This window comes from Anopheles nili, chromosome 3, assembly GCF_943737925.1.
Source record: "Anopheles nili chromosome 3, idAnoNiliSN_F5_01, whole genome shotgun sequence".
In the NCBI taxonomy this organism is placed as follows: Eukaryota; Metazoa; Arthropoda; class Insecta; order Diptera; family Culicidae; genus Anopheles; species Anopheles nili.
Genome location: NC_071292.1, coordinates 18,590,900 through 18,611,982, shown reverse-complemented (window position 1 = coordinate 18,611,982; position 21,083 = coordinate 18,590,900). Strand labels below are relative to the sequence as shown.

The following is a 21,083-nucleotide window of genomic DNA, read 5'->3' as shown; positions in this document are numbered from 1 at the left end:
TGTATCCTCCAATCAGTGACGCGATCTCGTGCATTTTAAGAGCCCGTCAAGGCACGAAAGTACGATCACTATTTCGAATGTACTTTCAAACACCCGCGCCAGATGGCGGACACGACGATATAGGTTTATTCTGAAGTGCCCGCAGAACCACGCTCTCTTTGCTTGAAGAGTTAAACTTCCCACCACACCATGGTTTCATGGAGCCTGAGCCCTTCAAGAGCAGCTTCTTGCAGGGTGGATTTTATCGAATAAAATCCCTCACACCCAACGCGCAGTGCATTAAGCGCACTTCGGGAGCGCCTGTACGATGTACGCGGACTAACATGCTTATCCAAAGCGCTCCGGGCGTGTATGCAATGTTTTAAATGGAAGTGACGGTTAAAATTTTTCCTCTTCGGTTTTTTTCGTTCCAGTTTTCCAGCAGTGTTTGCTGCACTGCCGTCGCCGCCGCCACACGATGACGAACCAGTTCTGTTGGCTGCTCCTGGTGGGGTTCTCTGCGCTCGCTTACCAGGCGGTCGGAGCCGCACATCCTGCCACGGAAGTTACGTAAGTACGCTGCCAAAGGAGCAGAAGGAAACAGATGTAGATCGTAGTTTAGAGATCATACAAATTAGAGGCTTTTTGCTAAGGATACGGAACAATAGGTGGGGGTTTTCATTGCCATTGGCACTGTGTGCTAGGTTGGATAATCTGATGCGCTTTAAACAATGCTAGTAGGCGTTGAGATACCGGTCTCCATGATGGTGATAGTCTAGCAACAAAGTAGGCTTCCTGGAGAAGAAGAACTATGAAATTAGACGGTTGAAGTGGCCTTATTTCGTGAATTTTTCTCGGTAACTCCTTCAGCATCAATACCATCCAAAAAAAATTGAGTTCCGAAAGCGTGAAACCACCAACCCGCCGATGCCAATGGCCGGTATGGCCCTGCTCGGAGTTCAAACAAACGAACGCACTGTCTCAGGGTCTCAGGGTGGTCGCATGTGCCTTTTTCTGGATGTTCCTGCGTCTCCGTGACCCGAACGGTCCACCTCCGGGCCAACCATTGGCGCAGTTTCACTATCATCGGATGGCAATGAACCCGAAAGATAGAACGACCGTGTCGGGTTTCCGTTGCGGCGGCAAAGTGGTAGAACGATCCTCCCGGGAGAAAGATCGATAACACGGAATGCCCTCGCGGCCAACCAGCAGCAGTAGCAGCAGCAGCAGCAGAAGCAACCGCCATTCGTTCCCGTAATTGAGCATAATTGGTGGGACTTAACCCCGAAAAGGCCGTTCCATTCGCGCGGCTGGTGATGGATCCAGACGTTGGCCTCTTAGACAGCGCTGACGTAGATTGATGGTGACCGCCGCCGGTCGCAACACGCCGTTGGGAAATGAGCTCCGGTCAACGGGTTAGTTTTACTCCGGTGGTACCCTTTTTCCGCCGCACCGAGAGTGCATACACGATTTGCGCTGCAATTTTCACGCCACCAGGCGCAAGAAACTCCATGTATTTTTTATGACCTTTTGGTGGGGTGGGTTGGCTATATTTACCGGAGAAGCTCGTGTGTGGCGTTTTGCCGAACGTCACTGCCAAGGAATGTTTACCAGCGTTGGCAGTGGGCAGTGGACCTGGAATTGGGGGTTTTGTAGGAGTGCACATGGGTGGTCTGATGGCGGGGGGCCATTTGTGGGTCCTCTTTGTTTGGCGAAGGTTCTGGTGCAAATGCCAGCGGTTGCATAAACAGGAAGGATGACGGGATGGCATTCGTACGTTTCATATTTACGCTGCAATGTCGATCAATATCGCAGCCGGTTAGGATCGTTCATACTAGAGGAGATGTTGCTTTTTGGGGAAAATTTTCGGACACATCTCCAAGGGCATTGATCGGTGATAGGTGGATGGGTCAGCTTTCCATCGTGCCAATCACTCATGCGTGAAGACATCTGCGTAGGTTTTTGGGTTGTTTAATTCCATTACGAGAAGCAAACAATGAGTCGTGATGTTTGTAGAAAGCTTGCTAAATGCTTTTGAGAGTTTCTAAAGGTTTGAGAGTTTCTACAAAGGTCCCTTTGTAACGTTAGAAATGCATCGAAGGCTCTTAATCACTCTGATTGTTTTGTTTTAAACTATTTTGGAGTACAATAAGACTTCCACTGAACTTATGATAAGTAGAGAATCAAATCTCTTATCGAATCTGAAGGAATTAATTGTACAACATTGCATCATCCAACATCCTTTAAAAGGTGCAAATGTTCAAAAAAAATGGGGAAATAAATACATTTTCCAGAAATGCTAAGCTACAATAGGTACTTTGCACTTCAAGCCATATATAGCCAGGATTATATATGCTTTATTCATTCAAAGAAGCATTTCATCCTAAAAGATGCATTAAATCACATCCGCACATTTAACGAACGTTCTTCTCTTCTCCTAAACCGGCTACAGCAATCAGGAAATTCGTGACGCCATCCTTTCGCTGGTGCACTCGTACAACACGCTGGACAACAAGCTGGAACGCCATGAGCAACGTGAACGTGCCCACGCCGAGCAGGTGAAGAAGAGCTTAATCCTCGTGCAGAAGAATCTGCGAGCGCTGGAACCACTGCCAGGGATGATCAGTCGCTTGGAATCACGCACGGGCGAGATCGAAACGGCCCTGTTAAAGGTAAGTCCCATCCCATCGTCCCATCATCCCTCAAAGAACCTATTAAACCTCTAATGTATCCTCTCCACAGGATGGCGAGCAGATCGGAAAGTTCTCGGAACAACAGGGCCAAGTGAGCGTCTCACTGGAGGGCATTCTCAACTGGCTGTCGAGCAACGCACAGGTCCTGGAATCTCGCTCCGGCACCGGTGGAGGACGCGATGACGATGACGATAATGTGGCCACGAAGCTGGATGAAGTGGCCGCAACGGTGCGCGAGTTACGCCGTGAGTTGGCCGAACTGAAGAGTGATCGTGATGCCACCGAGGTAAGAACGGAGGCCGATGGTGAGCTTTCGGTGAAGCTAAAAAGGTGCTAATGAGGCTGTTTTGTTCCCACAGGACGTCAACCGACAGCTGCTGCGCGAGACAGAGAAACTGGTCAACTCGAAGCTCTCGTCGGCGGACGAAATCATCGCGAAGATGGAAGAAAAGTTGTCCCAGTTCTACCTCACCAGTCCGGTTATCGCGACACAAAACGTCGACTTTGAGGAGAAGGTGTTGCGCCGTCTCGAGGACCTAGGCAACTCGATGACCGCCGGAGGAGCCGGCGGTGGTGCCCTGGCGGTGTCATCCGCATCCCCCAGCACCTCCCTGCCCGATCGCCAGTTCATCCAAGGGCTTGTGAACGAAACGCTGGACGCGATCAACGACATGCGACTCGAAGTGCTGACCGCATCGGACAAAAGCTTCACGAAAACGGCCACCCGCATTAAAGAGAACAACGAGGTGCTGCAATCCTCGGTGGACGAGATACTGAAGACGCTGACGGAGGAGCTCACGACGGCGGAAGCGTTCCACAGCGTGGCGAAAGAGCAGTTCGGTTCGATGAACGACACGATGGCGCAGCTGTCCGTGTTTCTGCTGAAGGCGGGCGAAAACATTCTGGACGCGAAGCGGGGCATCGATTACGGCATTCTGCAGATCATGCGCGAGGTCGGTGACGTGGTGAAATCGAATTCCGGCAGCCTTAACGCGACGGTATCGAAACGGTTCGACGAGATCGGTGCGACCATCCTGGACAACCATAATGGGGCGTTGGCAAACCTCAGCTCGAAGATTGAGATGGAGATCAGCCAGGTGTGGCGCCAGATCGGTATCATGTATCAGGAGATTTCGTCCAGCAAGCAGGCACTCGATCGGCTCCAGGAACAGACGGAAACGTACGTGAACGGAACGCTCAACACGATGGACAGCATGGAGGGCAAGGTAAGGGTGGCGGGCGAGATCTGATGCATTTTGAGCTTTGAACATTCGATTAATGCTCGTTCTTTCTTCGTTAGGTCTCGCTCATTACCAACCGCATGACGGAGGTGGACTCGAACCTGAACTATCTGCTCGGTCGGCTGTCGATGGTGACGCAGGAGTTTAACCAGATCAAGCTTGGGCTTGGAAAGGCGCTGGACGAGATAAAGGGCAGCTTTGCGGAGGTGCATAACCGCGTGCGAGGCCCCGGACCCCACCGGATCTCGTCCCAGGAGGTGCTGGACGATTTGGGGCCGGAAAATGCGAAGTAACGGGACGGTCAGAGCCCCCGTGGAAGGAGTGGAAGTATTCTCTAGAGCCAAAAAACCATAAAACGCATATACAGCGCGCGAGAGCGGGTCCTGCGGGGCCCTCGGTGAGGCGGAACCGTAGCGGTTAGATAAAGGATCGTGCTAAAGGGACGAAAGGGAAAGGATAACCGGCTGCCGAAGGGCTGAATTTTCCGCCGACGTCGGCGTCGCTGTCCCGTTTCAGTCCTTTTTGCGAACGCGTATCAATTTACTTATTAGTTTAGCGAGTAAAGAGTGTGTCCTGGGGGTGTGCTTAAGCAAGGGGGAGAAGAGGAAGCGAAACTCGCAAACCCGGAACCGGAACCGGAAGTGTGTAGGGCAGGAAACGATAGTTTGCGTAAACAAACGTGTAAGAAACGGCTATTTTGTACGAAATTGTAGACATTTTCTTTCGAAAAATAAAGAAACTTAATTAACTTAAGCCCAAAAAACGTTTATTTATTGAATTAGGGGAGAAAAACGGTGAAAGAAACGCATTTCCACTCATTTCCGGTCATTTTGGTGCATTTCGTCGTTTTCGGGCAAAAAGTCCAAATCGGGAGCAAAAACCGGTTTTTGAACGAACCGAAAAATTTTACATTTGTAACAGGAGCGCAGGATTAGTAGGAGGTTGCTACTAGCTGGTACCCCGGGCCCGGGCGGCGGCCGATTTTATCCGCCTACCAGTATGCAATATGTATTACACCAACCGCCGCAAAATCGACCAAGAAAAGCGCCTAGATGTATGCAATATGTAATACATTTCGAGCAGTTGCTCAGTTTTATGGCACGCTCGCTAGATTATGGCAAACGCTCAAATTCCACGGAATACTTACCACAACAAGGCGGAAATAAATCGACGGCGAAAAAGTTACGACGAAGTTCAACGGAATCGCACCGTTTTTCTTGCTTTTCGGATGCATTTGGATTTGGGTGTCGTTCGGAAGAAGGAAAATGTGAACCGTCGGCAAAAAGTGAATGTAAAATATTGACACTCCACTTAACAAAATCGCCTCGTTACGGGCCGTGCAGCCAGCCGGTGTCGGGCGACGACGGCAAAGCAAGGGAGCGTTTTAATTATTCACCAGCAGCACGCGGGTGACGGGAATGAGATTGAACTGATGGCGCTGGTTGGAAGATGGAACGCTAGCGCTAACTCATTGCATAGTGAACAATGCTGACAACGCGACAGCACTTCACTCTACAACGCCAGTGGCTTTCTCTCAGGATGAGAAAATGGAAACACGACTCCTCAAGGAAGTGCATGCGCGCGCGCGTGTGTGTGTGTGAGTTTCGATTTCCCCCCCAATTAGAGAAACTCGAACAAAACAACGTGCCATTGCTGGGAAAAAGGTTAAGGAAGTACTTTGAAGTACAAAAAAACGCCATCTCCAGGAGGAGGCTTTTCAACGCGATTGGCTGTGCTCATGGGTGTACATAACTGACCTAGGCCTATACAACTCTCTCATACACACCTACTGACCTACCACAAGGCGGCTTATTTGCTTTCCCTTACCAGACGCGTAAAGAGTTCCGCTAAGGAGCTAGACAACTGATTCACATTCTTTTCCCTTTTCCTTAATCAATCAACCTCGTGCTAACGTCCCGAACACCTCATCTCCTCGCTTGGTATCCTTCTTATCGACATGATTCAACCTTTTTCCTTCTCCCTCGCGAACCACCCACACAAGCCTGAAACCACAAAAGCGCACACAAGCGAAGCGAGCGCGTGTATGATTTTTAATTATTTTATAATTTTATTTCTCTGGTTTTAAATTACTTTCAGTATCTAGAATAATTTCAGTAAATTTGTTTCCACCTTCCTTCTGCCCCCCCCCCCCCCCCCCCCCCGCACACACACCTGTCTGTCTGTGGACCTCCTCGCTCCCTTCTCCCCCCCTTCTGCCCGATACTATTTTTCCACGCCTCCTTCCTCTTGCTTTTGTCCCATTTTCGTTTGCCTCGTTTTATTTTTTTTTGCTGTTGTTTTGCCTTAGCTGCGCGCGTTTCGTGTGTCTGTGTGTTCGTGTTGTTGTTGTTTTTTTTGCTTGCATTTGCATCACCCCCCCCCCCCCCCTCCCACCGATGATGATCTTTTCTCTTCTCCCACCCACCCGCCAGGCCTTTAAACGAACTCTCCCACCCACTGCTTTCCTGCCTTTTACACGTGTGATTTGTTTCTATTTTCTTCGTTTGTTTCATTTAGCGAATGAATTGTTCTGCTGTTTGGTACCTTCGCGTCCGGGTTCTAACACACACACACACACTTGGGTCACTTTTTGCGCTCCTATTGCTGTGCTCGTTAAGAGGAATATAACGCCCACGGCTTCGTTCGGCTCCGGAACAGATTCCCTGCCGCTAGAGCTGCATTCCTCGAGTGCACCAACATCCGCGCGTTGTCCATTTGGCGAAAGGAGTCTTCCTCGTTCTTCACGTCGTACATGTGCTCTGCTCGTGGATTTTCACCGTTCGCCACCGATCGCGTCCGGAACCGTGTGCAGCAGAACTGAACGCGATTATGCTCCCTAAACGGAAGGTGGTTTACATTTTTGCGCATGTTTGAATGACCTGTTTTTTTTGCCGCCGAAACTATTACGTATTACGCAGGTGCCCATCCCGTCTCGTTTGTGTCCTGTTTCTGTGTAACAAAAGTCAAAAGTCATCCCACAAGGGATCCTCAGATAAACTAAGCTTCGTTATCGAACGATTCCGTTTAATGCGTAAAGCATCCTTTCGCTGATGTTATTGAATGAACATTTATTTATTACTCCAACGAGGACATTCCTGCAGCCGGTCGATATTGTTTCGCTCACGTCATTTTGTCTTCCGAATTAGAGTTAGAGCCTCCTTTTTTTCTTCTTCTTTTGCACCGTTTCAACGAATGTTTCAACGAATGTAACTGCATTCGCTAAACGTTTTACGTGTGTGTTTTGTTTTTGTTCGCCTTTTTGGGTTACTCTTTTGTTACTCATTCCTTAGCACGAGTGCATCGTTCACTTGCAATTGTTGTGTGGGTGAGAGTGTGCTGGTGTTTTAGAGTTCTGTTTTAAAACCTGCTGCTTAAACTCGGTGGCAATCATCTATCATCATCGTCATCGCTTGATCGATGGATGGTGGTTTTGCAAGAGCCCTCCCTTTTATCCTCTTATTAACACCTCTCAGAAGGCGCTTCTTCTTCGTTTATTTTGCTTCTTCTTCCATTTTTTTTCTCAAACCCCCCTCCCCCCATCATTCTGCATTTACCTTTTTTTTTAAGTGTAGCTTACTTTTCTTTGCCTTTTCTATCTCGCTCTATTACATCCTTTTACTTGTTCTCTTTCCTTCTAGCTTAGTTGCTTTCTGGCTTGTGTGTGTGTGTGTGTGTAAGTGTGAGTGTATGTATATATATATAGTTTTTTTTTTATCCACGAGTGTTTTTTTTTTCTTCTCTTCCCCTCCCCCCTCTTTCTCGTTCTCGCTTTTCGTCCTAGCAGCAGCGTCTGTTTTGTGACTTTCAGTTCTCTCTATATAGTATAACCGTAGCTACTAAATAACATGTAAATGGCAAATCTATACACAAAATCAATGCCTCTGTCCGTTCGACTTCGTTTTCGACTTTCTCTGGCGCATTTTCTAATAAATAAATCCCCCTCGGTCAATGGTTTCGATCACTGCGTTTTCTTGCGGTACGCGTTTTTTTTTTGCTTGCTTTCTCTCTCTCTCTCTCTCTCTCTCTCTCTCTCTTTCTCTCCGCAATTTGCGACGGGGCGAGGGAGACCGGATTGAAGAAGCTTGGCTTAGGGGCCCAACGAAAATACAAACAAACGGAAAAAAAACAGTGGAAGGTGAAACAAAAAAAAAAAAAAGAGAGTGCGTTTGGCATTTCTAACCCACGTGTCGTCGGATCAACACAGCCCGCGATCCTTAAAATCGTGCCTCCGTGGCGTGCCATGCCATATGATCGACGAACGATCGAGATTCCAGCACGGGTGGGAAAGCCTTAAATAATGCAAAATGTACAAATGGTTGGCTGCACAAAAAAAGAACAAGCAAACGGTGAAAACTAGAGGAAACAAAGTTGTCGCAATCGTTTGTCGCCCTCTATACGGGTTTTTCTCTCTCTATCTCTTTTGAACATCGTCCTTATGACTACTCGGCTTAGCTTATATGTTTTCAACATAAAGAGATAGCATAAAGGATCGCACATAGGTTACAAATACATAGCGTGTGTGTGTGTTTTTTTTACACAGATAGTACAGATAGTACGATCGGGAGGAGGCTAGTGAATACGTCTCGCCGTAACGTAAAGAGGGAAAGTCACTAAAAGTAAACGTCGTACTGCGCGCGGTTCAATCGGTAAGGCTAAGAAAAAAACACAATATTTCTCGCAAGCGTACGCCCGCCCCTGTGTTCTCTAACTCTCTCGGTTACCTTTTCGTTCAAAAAGCACAGCCAAAATAAAACTAAACCTTATCATCGGGATGCGATCGCGATCACTTGTTAAACGTGTCGACGATGGATGGGCAACATGGATTGGGTGTTTTTTTGTTGTGTTGTTCGCCTAACGATCGCCTACGCATTTAAAGTCGGTTATAATTTTCAGTCATACATCGTGTAACGCGCTCGTGTGATCTCTCGTGAAAGCCACAGGACGACCGCGGAAGAAACACGGTCGATTGGTAAACTGCTAAATGGCCAAACAACGCTTTCTTTTGCTCTTCCTGCGTTCTTCGGGAATTCGATTTTATGCCACAAAAAATGTTCCCATCCAACCACACACGTGGTTGAAGAGGAGCTCGTGAAAGATGGATTCGTTTTTTTTTTGCGTGTTTTTTTCTTCTTCTTGTGTTTGATTTTCTGTTCTGCTTACGGTTTACTAGACATGTTGTGTGTTTAACTGTTGAATTTCTTTTTCAATTTGTCTCGCTACCATCGTTAACACTACGTACGTATTGTTTCCTTTAATGCGCGCATGTTGTTGCTTTCACCGTCTCGATTTGCCCTCTGCAGAAGATTGCATTTCCCAAGCTGGACATTTTACATTCGTGTGCAACTAGCTGTGGCTGGTTATCAATTTAGTCTCGCTTTGCTCACGCTCTTCTCGGGTTTGTCGCACCTGCCTCTATCATTTATACACAGTTTATTTGTTTTTTGTTCGCTTCCTCTTCCGTCCTCTTAATGTTTTTTTTTCGCGGTTTTTCGCTATTTAAAAATGTTCTATTGTGTTTACCGTACGTGGGGGTGTGTTATTTTTCAATGTTTCCTCATATATCTTATCTTGTTTGCTGAACTTTTATAGTTCCTACTTTGGCTAATATAAATACGCTTCCCGCCGGGTGTGTTGTCGGTAGCGTTATATTTGCTATTGCATTTCGCGCTAGTGCGCTCGCACCTTGGTTCCACTAACAGCGACGGCACGGGAAACTAAACCACTACTAACGATTTGCCTCGACTTTTTCTGTTCGTTCGGGAGGAAGCAATCGTACGCAACACCGTAAACAGGCAGGTGCACTACAGGAGTGGACAAACATCCGAAACCGGAAGAAAGTTGCTGGTTGATGCTGGGGTCGAACGAGGCAAAACGGAAAACGGACTGCATCGCGCTGCACGGGATGCGTCGAGAATACAGAGATTTTTTTTTCTAGAGATTATGCTTCTTTATCGCTTGCATTTTTTGTTTGTTTGCTTTGTCTGCTGCGCCTGCCTCCTAATCGATTTCTAAGCCAGTTCTCTAGCGCGTTTTTTTTGTTGCTTTTGTCTATTAAATTCGTGTACGATTAATTTACCGTTCGTTTATCTCCCGTGCAATTTGCTGTTATATTTATCGCGCTGCTCTCGACAGGCGGCGTGTGTTTGTTTTTAACCATATTTTCGTTTTGTGTTGTTTGCTTTTCTTGTTTGTTTGTTTTTTTTTTACATATGGGTAGTGTAGAAAAATAGTATAGCTAAGTATTAACGGTGCAGATTTCTTTACGTTTATGTTGATGTTATTTGGTTGCTCTCCTATACACATGTGTCATCGTTTTGATTCTCTGTTTTGTTGCTATTAGTTCGTTTGCACAATGAGCATAAAGATGGAAACAGTATCCCGGGGGTTTGCTGCTGTACTGCTGCCCTAAGTATCATCACGTGCACTACAAAGAAACAGTGTGGAGTTAGATGAAAAAGTGCCTAGAAATACTTTAAGATTCCAACATGAACGAATGAAGGTTGAAAAAAAAGCATGCATAAGTTTCTTAAAAAGAAGAAGAAAAAATTATCAGAAAACTTCCATGAAAGCTGGAAACAGAAAGGATTTGCAAACAGTAACGAGTGTTTCAGTCTAAGGATAACAGAAACCAAAAAAACAACATAATCAAAAGTAGCACATTCCGATACTACGGACTTCAGCTGTTTCCCCTCCCTTGTTCTCTACGCAAACGTGGTTGAATACGGTAATGCATATCTCTTATCTCTCTTGTCTGCTTTTACTGCTCAATGTTTAACATGATAGATATCGTGTTTCTATGTTTGTGTTTCTGCCTGTGTGTGTGTGTTTTTTTATTTTCTTCTTTATATCGTAACTCGTTATGTGCTTGAGAAGTGAAAGATTTTTTTTTCATTCATTTTGCTATGAGTTTTTAAAGCATACATTCTAATTTGTACTTCGTTTCGCAATCAGGAGTCTAGAAAGTGAATCTTGACGATGATGATCGTTCTCATGTATATATATCTATATATTTATTTACGTTATTGTAATATGCAATTGTTATGTCCTTTCATATGAGTGAGTGTGTGTCAAGTAATGTAATGCTCGTATTTGCAATGTCACCACCAAAGGGTGTGTTTTTGTGGGGGAGCTGTGTGTCGTGGATGAGGTGCGCTGCTATATCTCGACAGGATTGTAACTATTGTTTTTTTTTCAAGAATTTTGCTTGCTTCACTTAGTTATGCTTTCTATTAATCTTTTAGCATTGATTTTTTTTTCGCACACTATGGTTCACTGAAATCCGCATACTTATGTGACTAAATTGCTTGTTGTCTCTTTGTATGTTGCTCGTGATCTCCAGCGCGAAACCCCACGGTGCTGTTACTTCCGCCCAAATTGGCCCCACAGTAAGCAGCAACCGCAGCATCGACACAGTGGAGCGAGATCCTTGCTATTATCGTATAACATGAAACCACGATTGGATGTGTGCGAGCACCAACGTATTTTGTTTTTTGGTTTTTTGCATCCGGCAGATCGTGAATCCTGAACCGAACGGCAAAACAGAACAGCAAACGTGGGGAGTAGCAATACAAAAACATCTTCCCAAAGGAATCCTTGCAAATTGCAGCGGTACTTCTGCAGTACTGCTCGCGACAAAAGGGCAGCGATATCTCAGAGGAGCAAACGTGATCGAGCTCTCCCCGGTCGGGTTTGATTGTATTGATCCTTTCTCAGAACGGTACACGTAAGGCAAAATGTTACACGCATTATTTACTTGCTGTTATTACGTCTACTGGTTTGTTCGCAATGAGCCCATCGCTTTAGCGTGTCTCTCCTGTACACCCTTTGATGCAGATGCAGTGCTTTTAGTGCATGTGCAATGCGAGAGCTCTTACGGCAAAGAAATCGCACTATCGCAAAAAACAAAGTGATCTTACTAGCATAGCAGCGAAAAGAAGTCATTGTAAAAGAAAACTCTATACACCGTTAACAAGCCGTATTGTATAATGAAGAACCTTCGCCCTATTCTGTTACGTTGAATTACTGAAAACGTTCACGGTGACAGTCGTTTCGTGTTTGTTCGTTTGTAATGTAGTTGTAAATTTATGTTCTACTACTTTTTGTTGCTTTTCAAAGTGGCAGTTTATCGAAATTTTTGGATTGCGTCGCGAACTAAACCTTATTCGACATTGATTGTTGCAGTAGCAGCATGAACCGCTTTTGTATGATTTTTTGTTTTAGTGTTACTATAAAGAGAACATTGCCTTTAGTTGAATGCGCTACACCCAAAACAACATCCTGGAACACTTACACACGCGATCATCCTGTCAGTGTGGGTTTCTCTCTCTCTCTCTCTCTCTCTCTCTCTCTCATCCTATCATCAGAAGCGAGTCCTACCGGATTGTGGGTTCATGGGGTCTAGATTTAATGTAATGTCCTTGCTTTACAAACTATCCTTACGAATGACAGAAACAGGCTTGCATGCGCTTCAAAACGACCGATCGCGATCATCGAGCGAATGAATTTCGAATGAGAGAAGAAAAAAAAACGAAGCTTTAAGCTAGAAGGAATTTGATCCCAACTCATACCGACGTCGAGGAAACGGAAGAGCAGCAAGCAGCCACTAGAGCGTGGGTCTCGAAACCGTCGAAACCGCCATCTCTTGTGCTAACGTATCGTCTCGCACGAACCGCTTAGCTTTTAGCAAGATAAATTAAAAGGAAACGCGCACGCAACCAAACGACGGTTGCTTCTAATAAATAATCGTAACGCTAGCGATGTGCACTATGCGTACATCTTCCCTAGGCCAACGGCGGAGGAGAAGTGCAATACAGTATCGTTATGCGTAAGGACACGTCGACGCTCCACCGACGGAGATGCCCCATCGATGGAGCACAGAGTGTGAAGAGGGAGGATCGTTGCTTTGCAACGCCTCCCGTCACAATGCCGAATTTCGAGATCCCTGACGTTGGGGAGCATCGTACGAAGGTGAAAGGAAATAAGGGTCGTAGAAAAGAAACACCTAGATCGCAACATAATTCGAAATTGCTAGCAACAGCACCGATGATCGGGAATTAAGTTCGCAATTAATTTTGGTTACTCGAGAGCGTTTTGGTGATGAGTTAAAATAATTAAAAGAAACAAAAAAATTGCTCAATAAAAGGATTTCAACGCACATGTTGGTCCACTGGCGACCGCTCGATATGTGCCGCAGCACATAAACTATCGAAAATCTGTGCTTCGAAAGCGGAACGAAGAATGTAACTGGCACGGGGGATGTGTGTTTCTTTTCCTCATCGTGTTCATGGACGTCTCACCGCAACATCGATGATCGTGAGTGATCGCCGGGTCGAAGATCGATCTGCTGGCCGAAAGGAGCCAACAACAAAACGAAAAAGGAAAAGGAAAGCGAAATCATCATACAACGCGCGGCAGAGAGAAGCATTTCTAACGTAAATGTTGCATTTACAGACTCGCGTGTGAGCTATGCTTATTGGTGAGGGCATTACTGTTTGCATTCAAATGTCCTTTTCTTCCTCAGCCTGGGATACTATGTACAATGGAAGGGGTTGACTCTAACGCGTTTGTGTCCTTCGTTCCTTGACGCACGTAAACCTACTATGCTTAGTAAACTAGATCTTGCCTTGCGGGTCTTACCTTACAGCGGTTGTGTTTCTCCGTGTTTTGCTACTACTGTGTGAGTGTGTGTGTGTGTGGGTGTGTGTTACTGTGTTGTGTAATTTCTTCCCTCTCGCGTACTATCGCGCTTTCCATATCATCATTATCGTTAGATTTTACGTGAAACGGTTGTTTTAAAAACAGTTTTAACTTAAATTTAAGATCATGCCATGCTTACGCTGTTCGCTATGCTGAAGATTTGTTACTTATTATTTTTTTTTAGTTTTGTTTCACTGCTGGTCTACTAGCTTTGCACCAGAGCTTGCTCACTCTTAGCTTTACGCAGTTGCTGCTGACGGATGCCCTTGTTTTTTTTGTTGTTGTTTAGCTGTTGTACCGCCGCATCCGATTTGTGTGTCTTACATAGTTCGCTTTAACCCAGCTATTGGCAAAATTCGGATCGCGTACATTCTACACGCATTGTACGCATTGTGTTTTAATCTTACTTTCGCGTAGTTTCGATTTGTTTGTGTTTCTTTTGTTTTTCTCTCGCGTACTCGATACTAGCATTTAAACCACTTAGTGGTTAATTAAAAATTAAACCTACTTTATGCTGCTGCTTAATGCTTAACGGACAGCCACAACACAGAGAAGAAGAAGAAAAAACGAAGTAGGGAAGAAGCGAATCTTACGTAGTGTAATCTCACGAACTTACTATATAATGCCTACCAGGGAGAGGATTTAGCCGCTGCTATTTTCGTATGTGTGTCTGTGTGTATGTGTGTTTTGCTCTACCGTCCAGTAGAGTTTATTCTTCTGCCTCACCCTACTATTGGTGGCCATTGGTAATTGCTATTTAACGGCGCCGCCTGTTGCCATTCGACTGGCGGCAACTTTCTTTGTTGGTTTGTTCGTTGTTCGTGGCATCGCCGCCGCGTTCAACCGCGCGGCCATTTCACGGTTTGTGCGGTTGTACGGTTATACATCATTTGCGCGTGATCCTGATCCTGCGCTTACGCAAACTGCGCATCCTGCGAATGCATCGTCACGCGTTTAGCGACCGCGTATCGTGGTCGTACAAGCGGATACGCTACATTTCTATGCTTCTCTAGGATCCTTCCTCTTCCACTTCTGTCTCTCCCTCTCTCTCTTTCTCTCTCGTTCTCTTCTGTTTTCTTCTACCATTAATGTATAAATAATTTAGGTGGGAACGAAACGAATACCAATTAAACACAAACTTTGATTTTGGCTTTGACAAAACTCGAAGCATACGTTATCATTAGAATGGATCGTAGAAATGCTTCACGTAGCGTGTTGGCATGTGAGTGTGTGTATGTGTGTGGGGGTGTCTGTGTGTGCTTCCGTGCAACCGAAAAGGGCCGACTTGGTTGGTAACGAAAGATAAATAATATTTTTAAGGTGATTATGACACGCTCCTCTGCGCTACGTCTCTCTTATGCTACAACTAGCTGCTCGTTTGTTGGTTCGATCCGCGGCCACAGTGCTTCACGCCTCAGTGCCAACGGATTACGAACTATCAGTTGTCACAGCTGCTTTTGCCACCGGTGCTGTTGCTGGTGGAGGTGTTGTTGCTGCCGCTGCTGCTGCTGCTGCTGCCATCGCAGGTCCTTTCTCCTTTAGTGCGACTGGGGGAATCCTTCTGGTCCTGGTTGCTGACGATCGTCGTTGCAGCGCTACTCGTCGTACCGGTGACCTTATTTGGCGCGTTGACTACCGTGTCTGTGGTAGGAGATTTCACCGCCGAGCTCGCACCTGTGGGAGAAGAAACGGATTCGCCATCCACTGCGAGAGAAGTGGCTGCCGCAGGAGCTTCCGGCATTGGTTCGTCCTCGTCCACGTTATCCTCGTGATCGCTGGCAACCGTGGCACCGTTCTCATGTCGATCGGACTCAGGAGAAGTTACCCGAGAAGGCGGTCTAGGCGAAGATGGACTAGCCACAGTCCCTTCGCTCGACGGTGCTGCCGGACCACCGCCCACAGGGATGACGACGACATTCGGGGACACCGGGGGCGTTACAGGATCCTCCTTTTCCAAGGATTTGGTGGTGCTGGTACTACTCGCAGTAGTCGTTGCCGGAGCGCCATCATTCACGGCACTCACTACCGTGGTGATCGTTGTCGGTGATGCAGGTACATTAGTGGCACTTGTTGGTGGTGTTTGCTGCTGTGCTGGCGGCGGAAGCAAAGATGGTGTCGATGGGGGAACCAACGGTCCACCTTGGGACACCGTCGATGGCAATGGCGGCGATGTGGAGGAACCTGCCGAACTGCACCGTTGCCGTCGCACCGTATCCTCGGAGCTCGCGTCCGTGTCTCGCTGGATGAAGGACTCTTTCGGAGCCACCGGGATGCTGGTGGCCGTAATTGACAGACACGCCGGAAGGGTCGATGGCAACGTGACACTAACCGGTGGTTGGGGTGGCGGTGACGCCAACATAAGCACCGTCGTCGAATCATCCGGACTGCGGCGAAGGAGTTTCTTCAACGGCTTCATAATGATCTCCGACTTCTCGGGAAAACTGTTCCGCCGCTCGATCGGTTGATGGTGGCTGTGGTTGCTGTTGCTACCGTTGCTGACCAGTGAGAGTGGCGATGGTGGCGTCGAGGACGTACTCGACTCACCGGCTCCATTTAGCGTGTCGCGTATCATTATGTGATGCTGCTGCTGCTGCTGGTGATGGTGATGGTGATGATGGTGTTGTTGCGCCGTCAACTGATGATGATGCTCCCGGAGTGAATCAATCTTCAGCAACGCCCGATCGAGCTCGTGCTGCAGTTGATGGACCTGCTGTTGTAGATGATCCTTTTGCCGTTGCACGTCCACCATCTGGTCTTCCTTAGCGCGGATCTCCATCTGCAACCGATGATGCTCAACTCGGCTTTCCTGCAACAGCACCTTAAAGATGTCCAGTATCTGTTGCTTCGTCTCCGGTTCGACCTCCTTCAACACTTCGCCGATCAGCTCGACCGTCGAAGGCGCATTGCTGCTGTCCGGTTCACCTGCCTGACTATCGTCGTCCGTGTCAGTTGACAGCTCAAACTCGGAGTTGCCCACAGTCGCTAACCCACCATTCCGGTGAATTATCGTACCAGCTACGCCACCGTGATGAGATCGGTAATGATGATGCTGCTGCTGCTGCTGATGCAACACCTGATGATGGTGCATATACAACGGCTGATGATGATCGCCATGATGCGATGGTGGTGGAGGTGACGACGAGGATCCTTGCTGCGAATGATGACTCACCGCAAGACCGTGCTGTTGTTGCTGCTGCTGCTGCTGAAGCAAATGGCCATGAGGAGAATGTCGCACGGACGCCGTCCGAGCGCCCACTGGGGGACTGATCGGTTCCTTGATCAACACCAGCTTCGGTTTGTCTATTCCACTTCCAGGTGTACCATCACCACCGATACACGCCCCATTAAGGGTGCCCATGCTGACGACGATCGGTGCCGGTGGTAAAGGAGACGTCGAAGAAGTGATCTCATTCGAACCGGACGAACCCGAGTGTTGTTGGGCATCCAACGGAACAGGACTGTTGCTGTTGCTGCCACCTCCGTACGCACTGCCACCCATCGATGAGACATGATGCTTGGCAATGATCGTACTGATCGTGATCGCACCCTGGTGTTGAAGCGATCCTCCTCCGGACGGTGGCGATGTGACGGGAATGTGTGACGTCGGTGGTGGACCGGGTGATCGGCTGCTATCGCCACCCGTTGCTGATCCGGTTCTTCTACCGTGCTCCATTTGGCCACTGCCCGGTGGTGGTGGCGTACCAGGACGTTCCTGTTTGATCTGCACGTCGCACTTAATCACGGATCGCATCACGGATCCTTCATGCATCGCCGCCGAACCGGTTGATGGACAACGGCCTGAAGCCGAAGACGACGAGGATGTTGTCGGAGGAGTCGGCGGGCTTTCCTGCTTGATCTGCACCACTTCACACTTGATGACGGATCGCTCTTTGTCGTCGTAATCACGCCGTTGTTGCCCACCCGCAGACGAACTGGATGAATCCTTGCCGCAAAGGATCGACTTGCGTGGGACAAGCGCCACGTTCGGTTGGTACGATCGCTCGAATTTGTCCTTCTCCGACATCGGTACGACGTTCTCGGGGTTTTGCAACAGCGGTGGTTCCTGGCTGCTGAGCGTAAGGATACTGCCACCGGGAGATGTCGCTCGAATGGTGCCATTTACGATCGTCGTAGTCGTGCCGTTCGCGTACGGTCCGATCTGCTGCAGCAGTAGCGCTTGCTGCTGCTGTTGGGCGTACTTTTGTGCCTTCTGCTGAGCGGTCCAGGGTCGGAAAGCTGCACTCGTTTGTTGCTGCTGCAATTGCGCCTGCTGCTGGTGGTGGTACGCGTGATGGTGTGCCTGCACAAGCAGCTGGGTTGCGTTGTGCTGCGATCGGCTTGTGCCGCTGCCACAGCCGCTGTGATAGAGCGCACCGACGTCGCTCATAAGCTTTGGTTTCTTCAGTGGAATGTCCAGGGGTTCCGCCTTGATGGCGAGCGTACCACCGTCCTCGAAGGCCGCCTGAAACGACAGTAGAGCAAAGGGTAACGAAAGACGAGTCAGTGAAAAAGGCTTTACTTAGGAGCATACAAAATACGAGCCCTTTCTTGCCGGACCTTTGCTCGGCCAGTATGAATAGGAAGCAAATGAACACACTTTTTACTAGCTGATGTAATCGGGCAGCTTTCAGAGAGCTTACAAAAGTTCTACCAGTGCCTTGGCTCCTCTTTTACTTCCTTCAATTTCCCAACGTGCGAAAATAGGAGCTGCCGACAGCAAAAAAAAAACCCCAAGAGACAGCAAGAACTCTCCTTTACGGTTAAGCATCTTCTCTTCCCGTAAATGGCGTTTTCCGGTTGCGCTCGATCGGATGTTAAAGTCCCGCACCGCAACCAGCTATGCCGCCGCGTCAGCTCCGGTAAAAAGTCATTTCATAAATTAAGTTATCACAACGTGCCGCTCTTACGCCGCAAAAACCGTTCGAACCGGACGGGAAACGACGGAACCCAGCAGAACGGACGACGGAGTGCCTCTCAGAGCGCATTCGAGTGCATTCCTGTGTCCGCCACCGGTGCACTTGTCTGCTATGCTGCGGCTATGCTGTCAATTCCCGCCCCTCCGGTTAATGTGACCGATGCCAAAGCCCGGGGAATCGCCTCACACCGGCATCCGGAGGCTGCCATCGACAGTTTGATCACCTGATGGTTCTGTTTCACCTGTGCCCGGTAAGACGGGAAAGCCATTCTCCTGGCAGTACGGTGGAATTTTTCCTTCACTTCGCTATCGCCACACTGTCTCATCCGGGGCTTCGGTGCAAACCGGCGGATGCAATAGTCACCCCGTGCATCGACGATGCACATTCATTTTACCGTGCCCTCGAAATGGAACTCATCCATCGATCAAACCGGACCGGTGAGGCTCTGCAAAAGGGGTCCACCAGTGTGAAAATGGACCCCAATGACCACCGGAGGACGTGCGGCTTTTATTTATTTATATTCATCATCCGTCCGTGGGGGCTGCATTCTTTTCTGTGGCTCCCTTGACTGTCGTGGGGTTCCGAGGCGAGGGATAAAAGATTCGCATCATCTTCCCGGTGCCAACTTGCGAATGGGAATGCCTTGTGCCAGCAGCAGACACACAAGGGGATGAGAAGCTCACGCCTGGGAATGCAGAGAGGTGAGCCTTTGGGTTGCCTGGGTTGATAATTGAACTGGTTCCCGTGTGGCCAGATTAACTCGCCTCGCCTCGGTCTTGGGCTGGCTGGCCTTGTGTCACGCGGCGTGTGTGAGCACGTGTGAGAGATGAAACCTCGCAGATGAATGTTCAAGCTCCATGCGAGTGCGCATTTTGCGTGAAGTGACCGAGCAAGAAACAAAAGAAAAAAGACCCCAACCCCAGAGCCCGCGTATATGTCCTGAGCAATGGACGTCTCAATGGAGATTGCGTATCGTAGGTTTTCTCACCTTCGGGCAGGCCAGGCGCTTTCAACGGTAACGGGACGATAATTTATTTTTTCTTACATTCAGTGACCTTCCGTGTCGCAAAACCATAATCCGTGCGCACGATGGCTGGCATTGGATTGTATTGTCCCAGTTTCAACTGTCGCTCTCGGTTAAGTGGTGGATATTTCAATTTGCTTTCGTATACACCAACCAGCATGGAATCGCATAATCATGCCGCATGTCACAAGAGGAGAATGTAGATGTTTGCAGACAGAGAAAGGCAGATTCGAGCGAATTTTATCGCGCATTTTTAACAGGTACATGAGATGTTATAGGTCACAGAAAACGACGTATGCAGACAGCTTAAATGCATTACTAAAAACCATTGAAAGCCTTGTTCGAAAAAGGACCTATACTTTTGACATTTTTTGATCATTTCAAAACTACCTCCGAACGGCGACAACTACCATGCACAGACACGATGCACCAGGCTCATGTATTAGCTGGCCCATCTACTTCACCAACTGCTTCGAGGAACCATTTAACTCACGAGACGATTCCCACCGCTCAGCACCCAGCAGACGAACGAACGCATAACAGCTCCCCTCGAGCAGCGGAAGGCAGAAACAAACAAACGCGCAAATTAACGCGCGATAGCCAGCATAATTAATGTTAGAGACAACATAGCCCACCCCACGGATACCGTCGCACCCTTCGGGGCATTTTCTGCAACGGAGTCGTCCACCACGACGGCGACAACGAAATCGATCGCGCTTCTTCGAACGCTCGCTGTTTGCATACAATGTTGCAAAAGTAGCATCATTCCAGCTCGGGGAAGGCGCAAAAAAAAACCTTCGGCACCGGACGGAAGGGGAACACGCTTATGTTTGAGAAAGGCCTTCCCATTCTGTTCGTTCCTGCAGGGCTTTGGCGCTGGGCCACGCGAGGGATGCACTGTCAGCTGGTTCTCAACATCTGTGAGGAGGAGTTTCGTGTGTGTGTGTGTGTGTTTGTGTCTGTTCGCTTTATGTTGCTTTAAGTGTCTGTTTTTTTTTGTGCTGTTGGTGTGTCACCAATAAGGATGCTCCTTTTTGTTTGGGGTCTCCGGGTTGTTTTCTAAATATATTACCGCATCCTTCAAACGGGCTAGCCGGGCTGGTAACGATGGAAGTAACAAGCATACGATGCCGATGATCGTGCAGCCGAGCCAGGCAGTGTTTAGAACGCCACAATAAACAATCGCTGAATGGAGTGGAAAGGGCCGGCCTCAGAAATGGAGCACATTCAAAGACAACAAAGAGCACGACAAGGGACGAGACCGCAGAACGACAGATGCTGGGACCTTCTTTTAGTATCAAACTTATCCGTAAATGCAAAAGAACATTTTATGATTATGTAAATTATAAAATAATGTTTGAGTTGAAATACGTATCACTACAATAAGCAGTCAGAAGAAACCCAAGTTATCAAATTCAACATTTTTTAAATAATTTCAATTTTGGAGCACACAAATTGAATAGCAAACATATTTGTGTCTAATAACAAAAAGGAAATCGTCTCAAAAACCCTTCTAAAAACTCAAAGGATATAT

At 47.8% G+C, this 21,083-nt stretch overlaps 2 protein-coding genes across 2 annotated transcripts in view; one reads left to right on the top strand and one right to left on the bottom strand.

Moving 5' to 3' along the window:
• Positions 1 to 457: 457 nt before the first annotated feature.
• On the top strand, positions 458 to 4,666 carry LOC128723047 (uncharacterized). Its single transcript, XM_053816751.1, has 5 exons — positions 458 to 549; positions 2,432 to 2,651; positions 2,722 to 2,958; positions 3,032 to 3,898; positions 3,973 to 4,666. The coding sequence occupies exons 1-5, from the start codon at positions 458 to 460 to the stop codon at positions 4,204 to 4,206; spliced, it is 1,650 nt and encodes a 549-aa protein (XP_053672726.1). The 3' UTR covers positions 4,207 to 4,666.
• Positions 4,667 to 15,047: 10,381 nt separating this feature from the next.
• The window catches only part of LOC128723829 (uncharacterized), a 96,332-nt gene continuing 90,296 nt past the window's right edge, over positions 15,048 to 21,083 (bottom strand). Inside the window, exon 2 of the mRNA XM_053817595.1 lies at positions 15,048 to 18,071. Coding sequence (XP_053673570.1) covers positions 15,048 to 18,071 — 3,024 coding nt within the window. The remainder of the gene's footprint in view (positions 18,072 to 21,083) is intronic.